The 12,084-nt window shown below is 44.6% G+C and overlaps 1 protein-coding gene across 4 annotated transcripts in view; it reads left to right on the top strand.

The window, feature by feature from the left end:
• Positions 1-12,084, top strand: part of RSPH14 (radial spoke head 14 homolog) — a 324,813-nt gene that overhangs the window by 32,334 nt on the left and 280,395 nt on the right. For all 4 annotated transcript variants that reach the window (XM_077293829.1, XM_077293821.1, XM_077293812.1 and 1 more), the window contains 2 exons: positions 1,636-1,738; positions 11,095-11,213. In XM_077293829.1, the coding sequence (XP_077149944.1) occupies positions 1,636-1,738; positions 11,095-11,213 (222 nt within the window). The remainder of the gene's footprint in view (positions 1-1,635; positions 1,739-11,094; positions 11,214-12,084) is intronic.

The raw sequence follows: 12,084 nt of genomic DNA on the forward strand, positions 1-12,084 counted from the left end.
CCAGAAGTGATTTTTATTGAAGAATTGTGGCCAAAAACCATATTTGACATAGAAGCAAGGCCAAGCTACTCAACTATTAAAGAAAACCTAACCGGGATGCATAAAAATGGCAGCAGGTGCTCTGGAGTGATCAAAATGTGAAATATTTGGCTGTCATGAAAGGCAATTTATTTGCTGCAGGGCTGGGGAGTGGTACAGTATTGAGTGTCTGTAGGCAACAATGAAACATGGTGGAGGTTTCTTGAACACTTGGAGCATCATTTTAGCAAATGAAGTTGGGGATTTGGTCAAGATTAATGGTGTCCTCACTGCTGAGAAACACAGGCAGATAATTAGTGTCTGCAGGCAACAATGAAACATGGTGGAGGTTCCTTGAACACTTGGAGCAGCATTTCAGCAAATGAAGTTGGGGGATTTGATCAAGATTAATAGTGTCCTCTATGCTGAGAAACACAGGCAGATAATTACCCATCATGAAATACCACTAGTTAGGTGTCCGTCTGATTGGCTCAAAATGTATCCTGCTGCAGGACAACGACCCCAACAAACAGTCAATGTCATTAAGGACTATCTTCAGTGTAAAGAAGAACAAGGACTCATATTTGTGCCTCATATGGGTGTCTTATGCTCTTGGTTAAGGTATCAGACCCATGGTATAATTAGGGCAAGGTTAACTTTGCCAGACAGTATTATTTAATGAGCAATGAAATATACTGTTTGTTGTATGATGTAACCTTGATATGTTGTATAATCTTCAATAAAACGAGCTTAAAAAAGGAGGAGTAGTCCTGGAAGTGATGGTATGGCCTCCACGGAACCCTGATCTCAACATCTGTCTGGGATTACATCAAGAGACAGAAAAATTTGCACAAGTCTACATCCAGAGAGAATCTGTGGTTAGTTCTCTGAGATGTTTGGAACAACCTCTCTGCCAAATTCCTTCAGAAACAGTGTGCATAAGTGTATCTAGAAGAATTGAAGTTGTTTTGAAGGCAAAGGATGGTCACACCAAATATTGATGTGATTTAGATTTCTGTTTATTCATTCACTTTATATTCATACATTAACAGAATGCAATTGATGAACACTTCCGTTTTTGAAAGCTTTCTTACTTAACAGTATTTTTTCTACACATGCCTAAAACTTTTGCACAGTAGTTGCTTATATACATTCAACTCAGCTAAGCATGCCATCATTATTAATAGGGAATAAATTAGAGATTGTAAACCACGTCAGAAACAAAGGATCGGTGGCTTCTCCACTGAAATCTCTGGGTTCAGTTGACTTATATCTAATGCTGATGGTCACTTTACCAGAACATCAGTTTGTATTTTGACTCTTTAACCCTGGTAAGCTATGATTACTTGAAAGTGGCTGTGAATGTAAAGATTTGTCCACAATATCACAAGCAGTACAATATTTGTGTTCAGAAAGCTCATCAGGATTAGGGCATTCAGGAAAAAAGTTTCCTATAATATGAAGAATAGAGACCTGTAGTATAGGATTTAAAGGATAGGAGCTGTCATGCTTGAATTTACAGGTTGAATGGAGAAAGCTTTAATAATAAAGTTATAATTCTACAAGAGTAAGACAATATGGTCCTGTAATCATTTATATCATCTCTTTATGACACAGGTATTATGGAAAGCCTGAAAGATCTATTGTATGATGACGACTGCACAGTTCGACAGAAGACTACTGAGATTTTCTACATAATGGCTGGTCATAATATTGGAAGGTTGGTGAGCTCCGATTGGAATTAAAAGGAAGCTGTCCGCTATTTCATGCAAACCCAAACTATGAGCAGCATGAAATCCAGATGGACACCCTCATTACAGAGTTTTACATTATATTCTGACATGCTGCGGCATTGATCCTCATAAAAACCTAGCTTAAACGGATTGTCCACTACTTGGACAACCCCTTCTGAATCTGTATGTTCCCCCCCAGTAAAATAATAATACTTATACTCGCCTCCGGGGCTGGTGCCGTCCCACAGTTGGAGACTGGCTCTCCGGAGGCTCGGGTAACATTATGTCACGTGATCACTGCGGCCAGTCAGCGCTGGCTTCACACTCCCCTCCTTTGTTCAAAATCAAGACATATGGAGGTAGTGAGAGCAGCTGCAGCCCTCTCGCTTTCTCCGGATGTCAATTACGTCCATAGGAGAAGAGCGAGAACCAGCTCTGATTAGCCACAGGGACATAGTAATGTCACGTAAGCCCCGGGAGAGCCAGTACCGACACCGGTAGTACAGTGTCGTCACATAAGAGTTGAGCTTAAATGTTATTCTACTGAGGGAAAACATTAGGATTCAGAAGGGAATGTCCAAGTAGTTGACAACCCCTTTAAGCAAGGAGCAGGGTATAGGAAGAATATACAGGATGGCTCCCTCCAGCATCTCCCTGTAAATCTTGGCTTTATTCCTGTAGGGAGAGAGCTGTCACTCAAGCTGAGTCAGGCAGAGAAGTGATGGAGGAACCACCCAGAGGACTCCTTCATTTGTGCTTGGCTCATTTTTTTCAAGCTAGGTTTTTTCGAAAACTCTGTAATGTCTCACAATAAAACATAGCTCTTTGTAATGACGTGGCCTGTGTGGATTTTATGCTGCCCAAGGTTTAAGAAACCAGAAAAGTCTGACGGAATGAAGAAAATGTAGGCTGTGCATATGAATTTACTTTGATAAATACAAGCTCGGTGGCTTCCAGGACAATCTCCTAAAGACTGAATGTTAAAGAGGTTATTATACAAAACCCCATATTTAAATTTTATAACCTGACAACTATAGCGGTCATAAAAGTAAAGGGGTAGGTGCGACTTCTGGGATATCTAGTGTTACTATGGCTCAATTCATACTAGATCATGACTTCCATTTATTACAGAGCATAACAGCTTTTCTGCAGCCATTTTTAAAGGGAACCTGTCACCCCCAAAATCGAAGGTGAGCTAAGCCCACCGGTATCAGGGGCTTATCTACAGCATTCTGTAATGATATAGATAAGCCCCCGATGTATCCTGAAAGATGAGAAAAAGAGATTATATTATACTCACCCGGGGCAGTCCCGCTGCGGTCCGGTCCGATGGGCGTCGCGGTCCGGTCTGGGGCCTCCCATCTTCATCCGATGACGTCCTCTTCTTGTCTTCACGCTGCGGCTCCGGCACAGGCGTACTTTGTCTGCCCTGTTGAGGGCAGAGCAAAGTACTGCAATGCGCAGGTGCCGGGCCTCTCTGACCTTTTCCAGCACCTGCGCACTGCAGTACTTTGCTCTGTCCTCAACAGGGCAGATAAAGTACACCTGCGCCGGAGCGTGAAGACAAGAAGAGGACGTCATCATAAGAAGATGGGAGGCCCCAGACCGCGACGCCCATCGGATTGGACTGCCCCCCCAGGTGAATATATCTAACCTCTTTTTCTTACCTTTCAGATTACATCGGGGGCTTATCTACAGCATTACAGAATGCGGTAGATAAGCCCCTGATGCTGGTGGGCTTAGCTCACCTTCGATTTTGGGGGTGACAGGTTCCCTTTAAATAGATACTGTTGACTTTTGACAGTCCACTCGTTTTGCCTCTACAAGAGGCATGTTACCACAAGGTAGTTGCCAAATGGTAAAAATGATGTGCCAGCAAAACTGCACAGAATACACAATACATAATTTGTTTGCTGTCTGTTATCATGGAGACACTCAATCTGCATAAAAGCTGTAGAAACAAAACCATAGATTTGTTTTTTAAGACATATAGCAAAAGTGCTTTGCTTTTATTTCCGATTCATTAGGGCGGTTAAAAAATGTTGTGAAGCTGTACATAGCGTTTAAAGAGATATTTCATATAAAATGTAATGGGTTGTCCATTTTCACAATAAATGGACAATAGGCAAGTGATACAAGCACTTACATTTTAAATCAATTGCCTCTCCTCTGCAACTCGTAAAACTCATGACTCCCCCTTATTTTTAACGCCTTTACAACGTCACCGTTCATAGAGTAGGAGCCAGCAGTAAGTTCGCACACTGCCGATAACCTTACACTCGTCACAGCAGCTAGGTTCTCGCGCTAAACAGCGTGATAACCCACCGTGACAGCAGCTCCAGTCTATGGAGCCGTGTTCTCTGAATGGGGCTCCATAGACTGGTCGAAGTAGAAAGGGATCGTTGTGAGACATTCATATTATGAATTGCGGCAGACCCCTGTGGATTATTTGTTTATGGTAAAAGAGCGCAATTGTCGAGGAGTGCTTTTTACAATTAAAGGATATTTGTGTGTGTGTTTATTTATTTTGACTACGGGGTTAGTAATGGGGGTGTCTGACCGATATAATGACAGTAAGAATAATTACCGTATTTTTTTCGGACTATAAGACACACTTTTTTCCTCTAGAAATGTGGAGGAAAATGAGGGGTGCGTCTTATAGTCAGGATGTACCAGTTCTGGCTGAGGTGGGGGAGCGGCAGCGGTGGAGCAGCGGGTCACAGGAGGCTGCAGCTTACTCCCGTGCCTGCTTTTAAAGAGAAATTAATATTCACTATATTCCACACTCATGGGCGTGGAGGGCCATGAATTTTCACTTCTGTTTAATAGCATCCTGGTATGACTGGCCCCCATCCTTATCCTGGTATGCAGGGCCCCATAAAAAAAAACGCTCCCTCACAGCGTCTTGTTCCAGTGGCAACAGCTACTTTATGCTTGTAAGTAGCTCATGGCAGGGATGTCATATGCTGCTTACAAGCCGAAGGACAGCTGACGGAATACTCATTGCTCCCCACTCCGGGACTATGTGCGTGGAGGGCAGTGATTATTCATTGCTCTTTACTAGTGAGCACAGTGTCAGCCACATGCTTCCAGCAGCTGCCGGACGGTCACGGGTCCCCGCTACTAAAGGGAATGAATATTCAATGCTCTACGCTCCTATAGGCGTGGAATGCAGTGGATATTTATTTCTTTTAGTAGCTGGGACACGTGACCGCCCGACAACTGCAGGAAGCCTGTGGCTAACACTGTGCGAGCTACTAAATAGCAATGAATACTCACTGCCCTCCACACACATAGTCCCGGTGTGGGGAGTAGTGAGTATTCCGGAAGCTGTCCTTGGCTTGTAAGCAGCGCATGACGTCCCTGCCATGTGCTGCTTACAAGCATAAAGTAGCTGCTGGCACCAGAGCAAGACACTGTGAGGGAGGGCAGGAAGGTAATTGTCATGTTTTGGGGTTTTTTAAATGTTTTTCTGATGGGGTCATGCAACCCGTATATATGACCTGATCTTCTGGGACTCCTGCATGGTGTTTGGATACTTCCTGAGATGATTTTGAGGTCAATGCCATTGTCAGGTCCAAAGTGGTGTGCGGCAAAACATTTTTTTGGGTGGACTGGAAGGGTCATGGACCAGAGGATAGGACCTGGGAGCCTATAGAGCACCTTCATGCCCCCCAGCTTATTGCGGCTTTCAAGCATGGTGAACGTCGTGGGGGGGGGGCAATGTTAGGGTTTCTCCCGCTGCACAGGGTAGATCTCAAGCCTTGTCTGCCTCGGCGGTCTCCCATTCAGACTCGGCCGCTGCAGGTGCTGCTCAGCATAGAGGTCGGTCCCAGCATCTAGCTCTGGCTCGTGGTGTGCGCTTGGTTACTGCTGGCCTTCCAGCCAAGTCCCTAGTGACCAGTTATATTCAGGGACAGTCCAGCACTCTGGAGAATAAGTCCGGAGATCACCATACTGAGCATGTCCGTGACGTGGCGTCTTCTCATTGGTGGTCGGACGTCAACTGCTCTGGTGTTGTGGCAGTGCCGGATTGGCCCACGGGCAAAGTCCTGTCCGACAGGACATGAGCCTAGTGTATAAAAGGTTCTCAGAGGCGCATGCTGGTGCGCTAGTATCATTTGTGTGTGGCTATGTGAGTGAAGACCCTACCACTCTGTCTGCAAGTGTCGTATGTCTGTCTAGCTTTGGGACTGTAGACATAGGCAGGCAGCTAGCATCAGTGGGGGCAGTTAGCCGTTTGGCTTAGCATCTGTTACCTACAGGGGTGGATTAAGGGTAGCCAGGGCCCCGGGCTGTTCAGAGACTGTGGGCCCCCCCGGTCATGTGACGGGGTCATGTGTGTCATGTTACAAAGATTTTGTAAGCCGCCACCATAACACGGTAGACACTTTTGGCCGGGCCCTACTCTACTGTAACCTATTAAATATTTGTTAAAATATGCAATACAATTTAGTTACATTATGATTTATTTTTCGATTTTTAAAATGACCAATAATATCACATACAAGGAACAAATACCACCGCACCATGACCAGACCACATATTAAAACCACAGTGATTGAATAATATCACATACAAGGAACAAATACCGCTACACATGTCAAGACCACATATTACCACCACTTGGTGACCAAATAGCACATACAAGGGACAAATACCGCAACACCATTTCCAGACCACATATTACCACCACATAGTGACTGAATACTACAATACTGATCAGTAATAAAACAAAACAAAACAAAACACAATACTATCACAAGTGCCAGTATTCACAGGAGATCTGTACTTAGTATGCAGTGTCTGTGTAGAGGTAATACAGAGATCACTGGTGGTATTATACACAGGAGCTCTGTATATAATGTATAGGTAATACAGTGATCACTGGCGACATTATACACAGGACCTCTGTATATAGTATACAGTGTATAGTGTCAGTGTATAGGTAAGGGCTCATTTCCATTGGCGAGAGACAAATCGGTCCGTAATCTGGACCGAAAAAACGGATGTAACGTATGCGATTGTCATGCGAGTGTCATGCGAGTGCAATGCGATTTTTAATCGCATCATCCGTATGACATCAGTATGACATCCGTATTGCTGTCCGATTTTTACGCACCAGTGTCCTTTGAAAAGCCGGCAATTCAGCGCCGTGTACAGTAAAATCACACTGACAGGTTAGAATAGACTAGATATATACACATAGAATGTGTATATATACATATATATATGTCAGTGAGACACCTATATATGTATATTTATATTTAATGCAGCGCTAGATAGCATAAAAGCCGCTAATTCAATTGCCGGCTTTTGCTCTCTCCTTCACAAACCCGACAGGATATGAGACATGGTTTACATACAGTAAACCATCTCATATCCCCTTTTTTTTTGCATATTCCACACTACTAATGTTAGTAGTGTGTATGTGCAAAATTTGGCCGCTGTAGCTGCTCAAATAAAGGGTTAAATGGCGGAAAAAATTGGCGTGGGCTCCCGCGCAATTTTCTCCGCCAGAGTGGTAAAGCCAGTGACTGACGGCAGATATTAATAGCCAGGAGAGGGTCCACGGTTATTGGCCCCCCCCGTGGCTAAAAACATCTGCCCCCAGCCACCCCAGAAAAGGCACATCTGGAAGATGCGCCTATTCTGGCACTTGGCCACTCTCTTCCCACTCCCTGTAGCGGTGGGATATGGGGTAATGAAGGGTTTATGCCACCTTGCTATTGTAAGGTGACATTAAGCCAGATTAATAATGGAGAGGCGTCAATTATGACACCTATCCATTATTAATCCAATTGTTTGAAAGGGTTAAAAAACACACACACATGATTTAAAAGTATTTTAATGAAATAAACACAACGGTTGTTTTAATATTTTATTGCGCGCTGAATTGCCGGCTTTTCAAAGGACACCGGTGCATAAAAATCGGACAGAACTCGCATGGTGTGAGTGCTGTGCGATTTTTTTTCTCGCACCCATTGACTTGCATTGGCGAGTCTCGTCCGAGACTCGCAGCAAATCGCAGCATGCTGCGATTTTTTTCTCAGTCCGATTTCGGCCGAGAAAAAAATCGCAGATGAAAAGACACCTATTGAATAACATTGGTCCGAGTGCAATCCGATTTTTTATCGTTTTCCGCGCCAGTGGAAATGAGCCCTTACACTGACTCACCAGTGACGTCTCTAGGTGAAGTCCTTCATCTTTCATCCAGCACAGACCGCCATCATTTCTTCCAGCCAGGACTCGTTTCTGCAGGAAATAACACAGTTATCTCACGCTCCGCTTGCAGAACACATTACTTAATTTTTCACAACTTCTACATTACACCACATGAAGAAAAAAAGGCGATATAGTGTCACTCTGCACAGTAACAGGACCGCCCCCCCCCCCATTTAAAACAGTATACTCAAAAAATAAAATAAATACATCACTGCAGTAATAATATCCCTTAATTAGCTCCTATAGGTAATAATATTCCCCATCCTGGCCCCGTGTATCTCATTCCTGGCTCCAGCTATATGTTCTCGCATCCTGCCCTCATGAGTATCCATTCTACCCCATATGATCTCCCCATCCTGCCCCATCTGTCTCCATCGTATCAATCCTGCCCCATGATCCAATCCTGCCCTATGTCTTTCATTCTGCCCCGTGTCTCCAATCATGCCCCGTATCTACATTCTGCCCATGCCTCCAGTCCTGCCCCCAGTGTGTCCAGCAATTTGCCCCAGTGTGTCCAGCATATTGCCCCAGTGTGTCCAGCAATCTGCCCCAGTGTGACTCCAGCATATTGCCCCCAGTGAGTCCAGCAATCTGCCCCAGTGTGTCCAGCATTGCCCCCAGACAGTGTGTCCAGCATATTGCCCCAGTGTGTCCAGCAATCTGCCCCAGAGTGTCCAGCATATTACCCCCAGTGTGTCCAGCAATCTGCCCCAGTATATCCAGCATATTGCCCCAGTGTGTCCAGCAATCTGCCCCAGTGTGTCCAGCATTGCCCCCAGACAGTGTGTCCAGCAATCTGCCCCAGTGTGTCCAGCATATTACCCCCAGTGTGTCCAGCAATCTGCCCCAGTGTGTCCAGCATTGCCCCCAGTGTGTACAGCATATTACCCCCAGTGTGTCCAGCAATCTGCCCCAGTATGTCCAGCATTGCCCCCAGACAGTGTGTCCAGCAATCTGCCCCAGTGTGTCCAGCAATCTGTCCCAGTATGCCCAGCATATTTCCCCAGTGTCCAGCAATCTGCCCCAGTGTGTCCAGCATTGCCCCCAGAGAGTGCGTCCACCAGAATCTGCCCCAGTGTGTCCAGCAATCTGCCCCAGTGTCTCCAGCATTGCCCCCAGACAGTGTGTCCACCAGCAATCTGCCCCAGTGTGTCCAGCATTGCCCCCAGTGTGTCCAGCAATCTGTCCCAGTGTGTCCAGCATTCTGGCCCGCCCGGGCCCCCCGGATTGCCGTTAGAAAAAAAAAAGAAAAATGCGTTCTCATCTGACCTGTGCGCTCCAGCGGCGAGCTCCCTCCAGCAGCGCGCACTCGCCAGCGACTGACAGCGGATTTGCAGCTGCGGATCCGCAGACGTTTTCCATGCAGGGTACAGTACAATGTTACCCTATGGAAAACCAAATCCGCTGTGCCCACTTTCCTTTTTTCCGCTTGAAAATCCGCGCTGATTTTCTGCGGAAAAAAAGAAGTAGCATGTCACTTCTTTCTGCGGATTCCGCAACGGTTTTCCACCTGCACCAATAGGAAAGTGCAGTTGGAAACCCGCAGTGGAATCCGCAGGAGAAACCGCACAAAAAACCGCAGGGAAATCCACCGCGGATTTGCACTGCGGGTTTTCCAAATCAGGACCTGAAAAATCCGCAGCAAAAAAAGGATAGTGTGAACAAGCCCTAAGTGTGTCATGATTTTACATTTGAAATGTATTTATAAGGGTACTGAAAAGAGATGAACAGTTTAAAGAAAATCTTACTTTTGTCTTTAAAGTGAATCTATCAGGAGGTTTTTGCTATATAATCTGATAGTAGCAGGAGATGGGTACAGAGACCCTGATTCCGGCATTGTATCACTTAGTTTACTGGATGCTGCAGTTGTCATGCAATCACAGTTCTCTCTGCTACAGTTCTTGCAGAGCTCAAACGTTGATCCCTTTGTAACCTGCCCACACCAATGATTGGCTGCTTTCTGTGTACAATGTATGTTGTCATAAAGCTGCTAGTCAGTGGTGGGGTTAGGATTGGACTAGGAGGCACGAGGCCCCTTGTTCTGTAGTAATAATCGTCTGCTGATAAAACACTGATTGTATTGAAACAGCAAAACACAGTCCAGTAAGTGACACATTGCTAGAATCAGTGTCTCCTATATCATGCTGCTTTCAGATTATAGCAAAAACCTGCTGACAGATTCCCTTTAAATATTCATGTGCAATGTGGACAATGCAGCCAGTGCTAATGGATTGCAGCGCTCACACCTCCCCGGACATCTAGGTGATGGAACTGTTTGAATCTGATATGAATGAACAGACAATACATCCCTGCCCTGACATGAGATCGATCCTGTTTCTTACAGCATCCAATCAGAGTTCATGGGTGATTTTTTTCCCCCCACAAATCTGTAATATAAACTATGATTGGTTTTTTGGAAATACAGCCAAGTTTCTCTGGCATTACATCCATTTGGGGTTCCTGCCTCGGGCATTGTTTGATACTTGTCTTCTAAGTGGGTGAGATGCGGTGTCGCCACTGGGCACGGTTAGGTAGAACAGAGGCTTTAGGATTATGAGCAATGAGAGACACATGATCAAATTGTTAAAAAAAGAATGGCATGTTTAGGAAAACGCACCAGTGTAAAATTCGGTTCTGTTGGCACCATCTTGGGCTTTCCCAAAGGTTGTGAAAAAGTGGTCTGTTTGGTAAAGCTGTCAACCAGACTAGTGGGCTGAGTGCCAATGCCAGATACATGCCCTGTCCAAGGGGGTAGTTTTTCGGGAACTATATTTCCAAAAATTCATACAGCCACTATTAAAGGATTTTCCCATTTATTTATTTATTTTTTTAAAAAAAAGGTATTTAACGCCATGCTTTGTAGGCAAGTTGACCTCTCCCCAGGGGAAAATAGTGCTGGAGAGGCCCCCTGCATATAGAAAGGCCCTTCAACACTAGATATCCCATTTTAAGCTGTAAAGTCACGTCTGACAGCAGAACAATGTGGTGTTTCCAGTGACAACCATGGAAAGTTCAGTTTAGTAGGTATCTGACGCTAGATATAATCACTATATTGTGAATAAGCAGTTCTTTTTCTCCACGTCTATTCCTAATCCATCTATTAATATTTCTTTTTTAGAGATGGCATTCTGAGAAGTGGTATTATTGTTGCCATTTCTCACCTCCTTGATGATCCCATAAATGTCTGTCGGAGGAATACGCATCTGATGTATGAAATGCTATCTGAGCTTCCCGCTGGTGAGTGCATACAGTATATTTCGGTGTATTTGGGCATAATTCATACTAGTTAGCTCTCTGGCATAATGCATTGTCTATAAGTCTCCACACTCAGTAGGTCTTTCTAATTAGAATCTGTCAACAGGTTTTTGCTACCTAATCTGAGAGCAGCATAATGTAGAGAAACAGACCCTGATTCCAGCGATGTGTCACTTACTGGGTTGCTTGCTGTAGTTTTGATGAAATCATTCATGTGCTCTGAGTAACCCCACCCCCACCACTGATTGGCAGCTTTCTGCCTATGCATAGAAAGCTGCCAATCAGTGGTGTGGGCGGGGTTATACAGAGCTCTGCATTCAGAGAACTGTTAAATCAGCAGCAAATAAAACTGTCATTTTCTGGTATGCAACAAAATGAGTGACTTTCATCAGTATTTTGGATTAGTGATCAGTTACAGTTTTTTAAAACATAGCAGTAAAAAGGCAGCCGTATTTACCAACACGGGTCACAAGCTAAGGCACTTACAGGGTGCACCTCAAAACTGGACATGTGATTTCATCCGAGCACATAAGGTCCATGAACAACCACCCACGTACATATGTACAACACTATAGATTATATCATGGGGTTGTGTTTTATCTGTGAAAAAGGGACTTCTGAGTGTGCCGTCTAGGGAATCAGTACATCTCCCCATGGAGCAATTCATGAAAATCCATACATAGGGAAAATGATGCAAGCTATTGGATCTGAGGTCTGTTTTATCCTACGGCATAGTACAAATATGAACTCTAGTGATCTATGCTAAGATTATAACCCGTATTATTGCCATTTACAATGTATACACATTATAGTAATAAGAAGTCTGTATATTAAAGGGGTTGTTGCCTTTCAC

Source organism: Ranitomeya variabilis, chromosome 1 (assembly GCF_051348905.1).
Source record: "Ranitomeya variabilis isolate aRanVar5 chromosome 1, aRanVar5.hap1, whole genome shotgun sequence".
Classification (NCBI taxonomy): Eukaryota; Metazoa; Chordata; class Amphibia; order Anura; family Dendrobatidae; genus Ranitomeya; species Ranitomeya variabilis.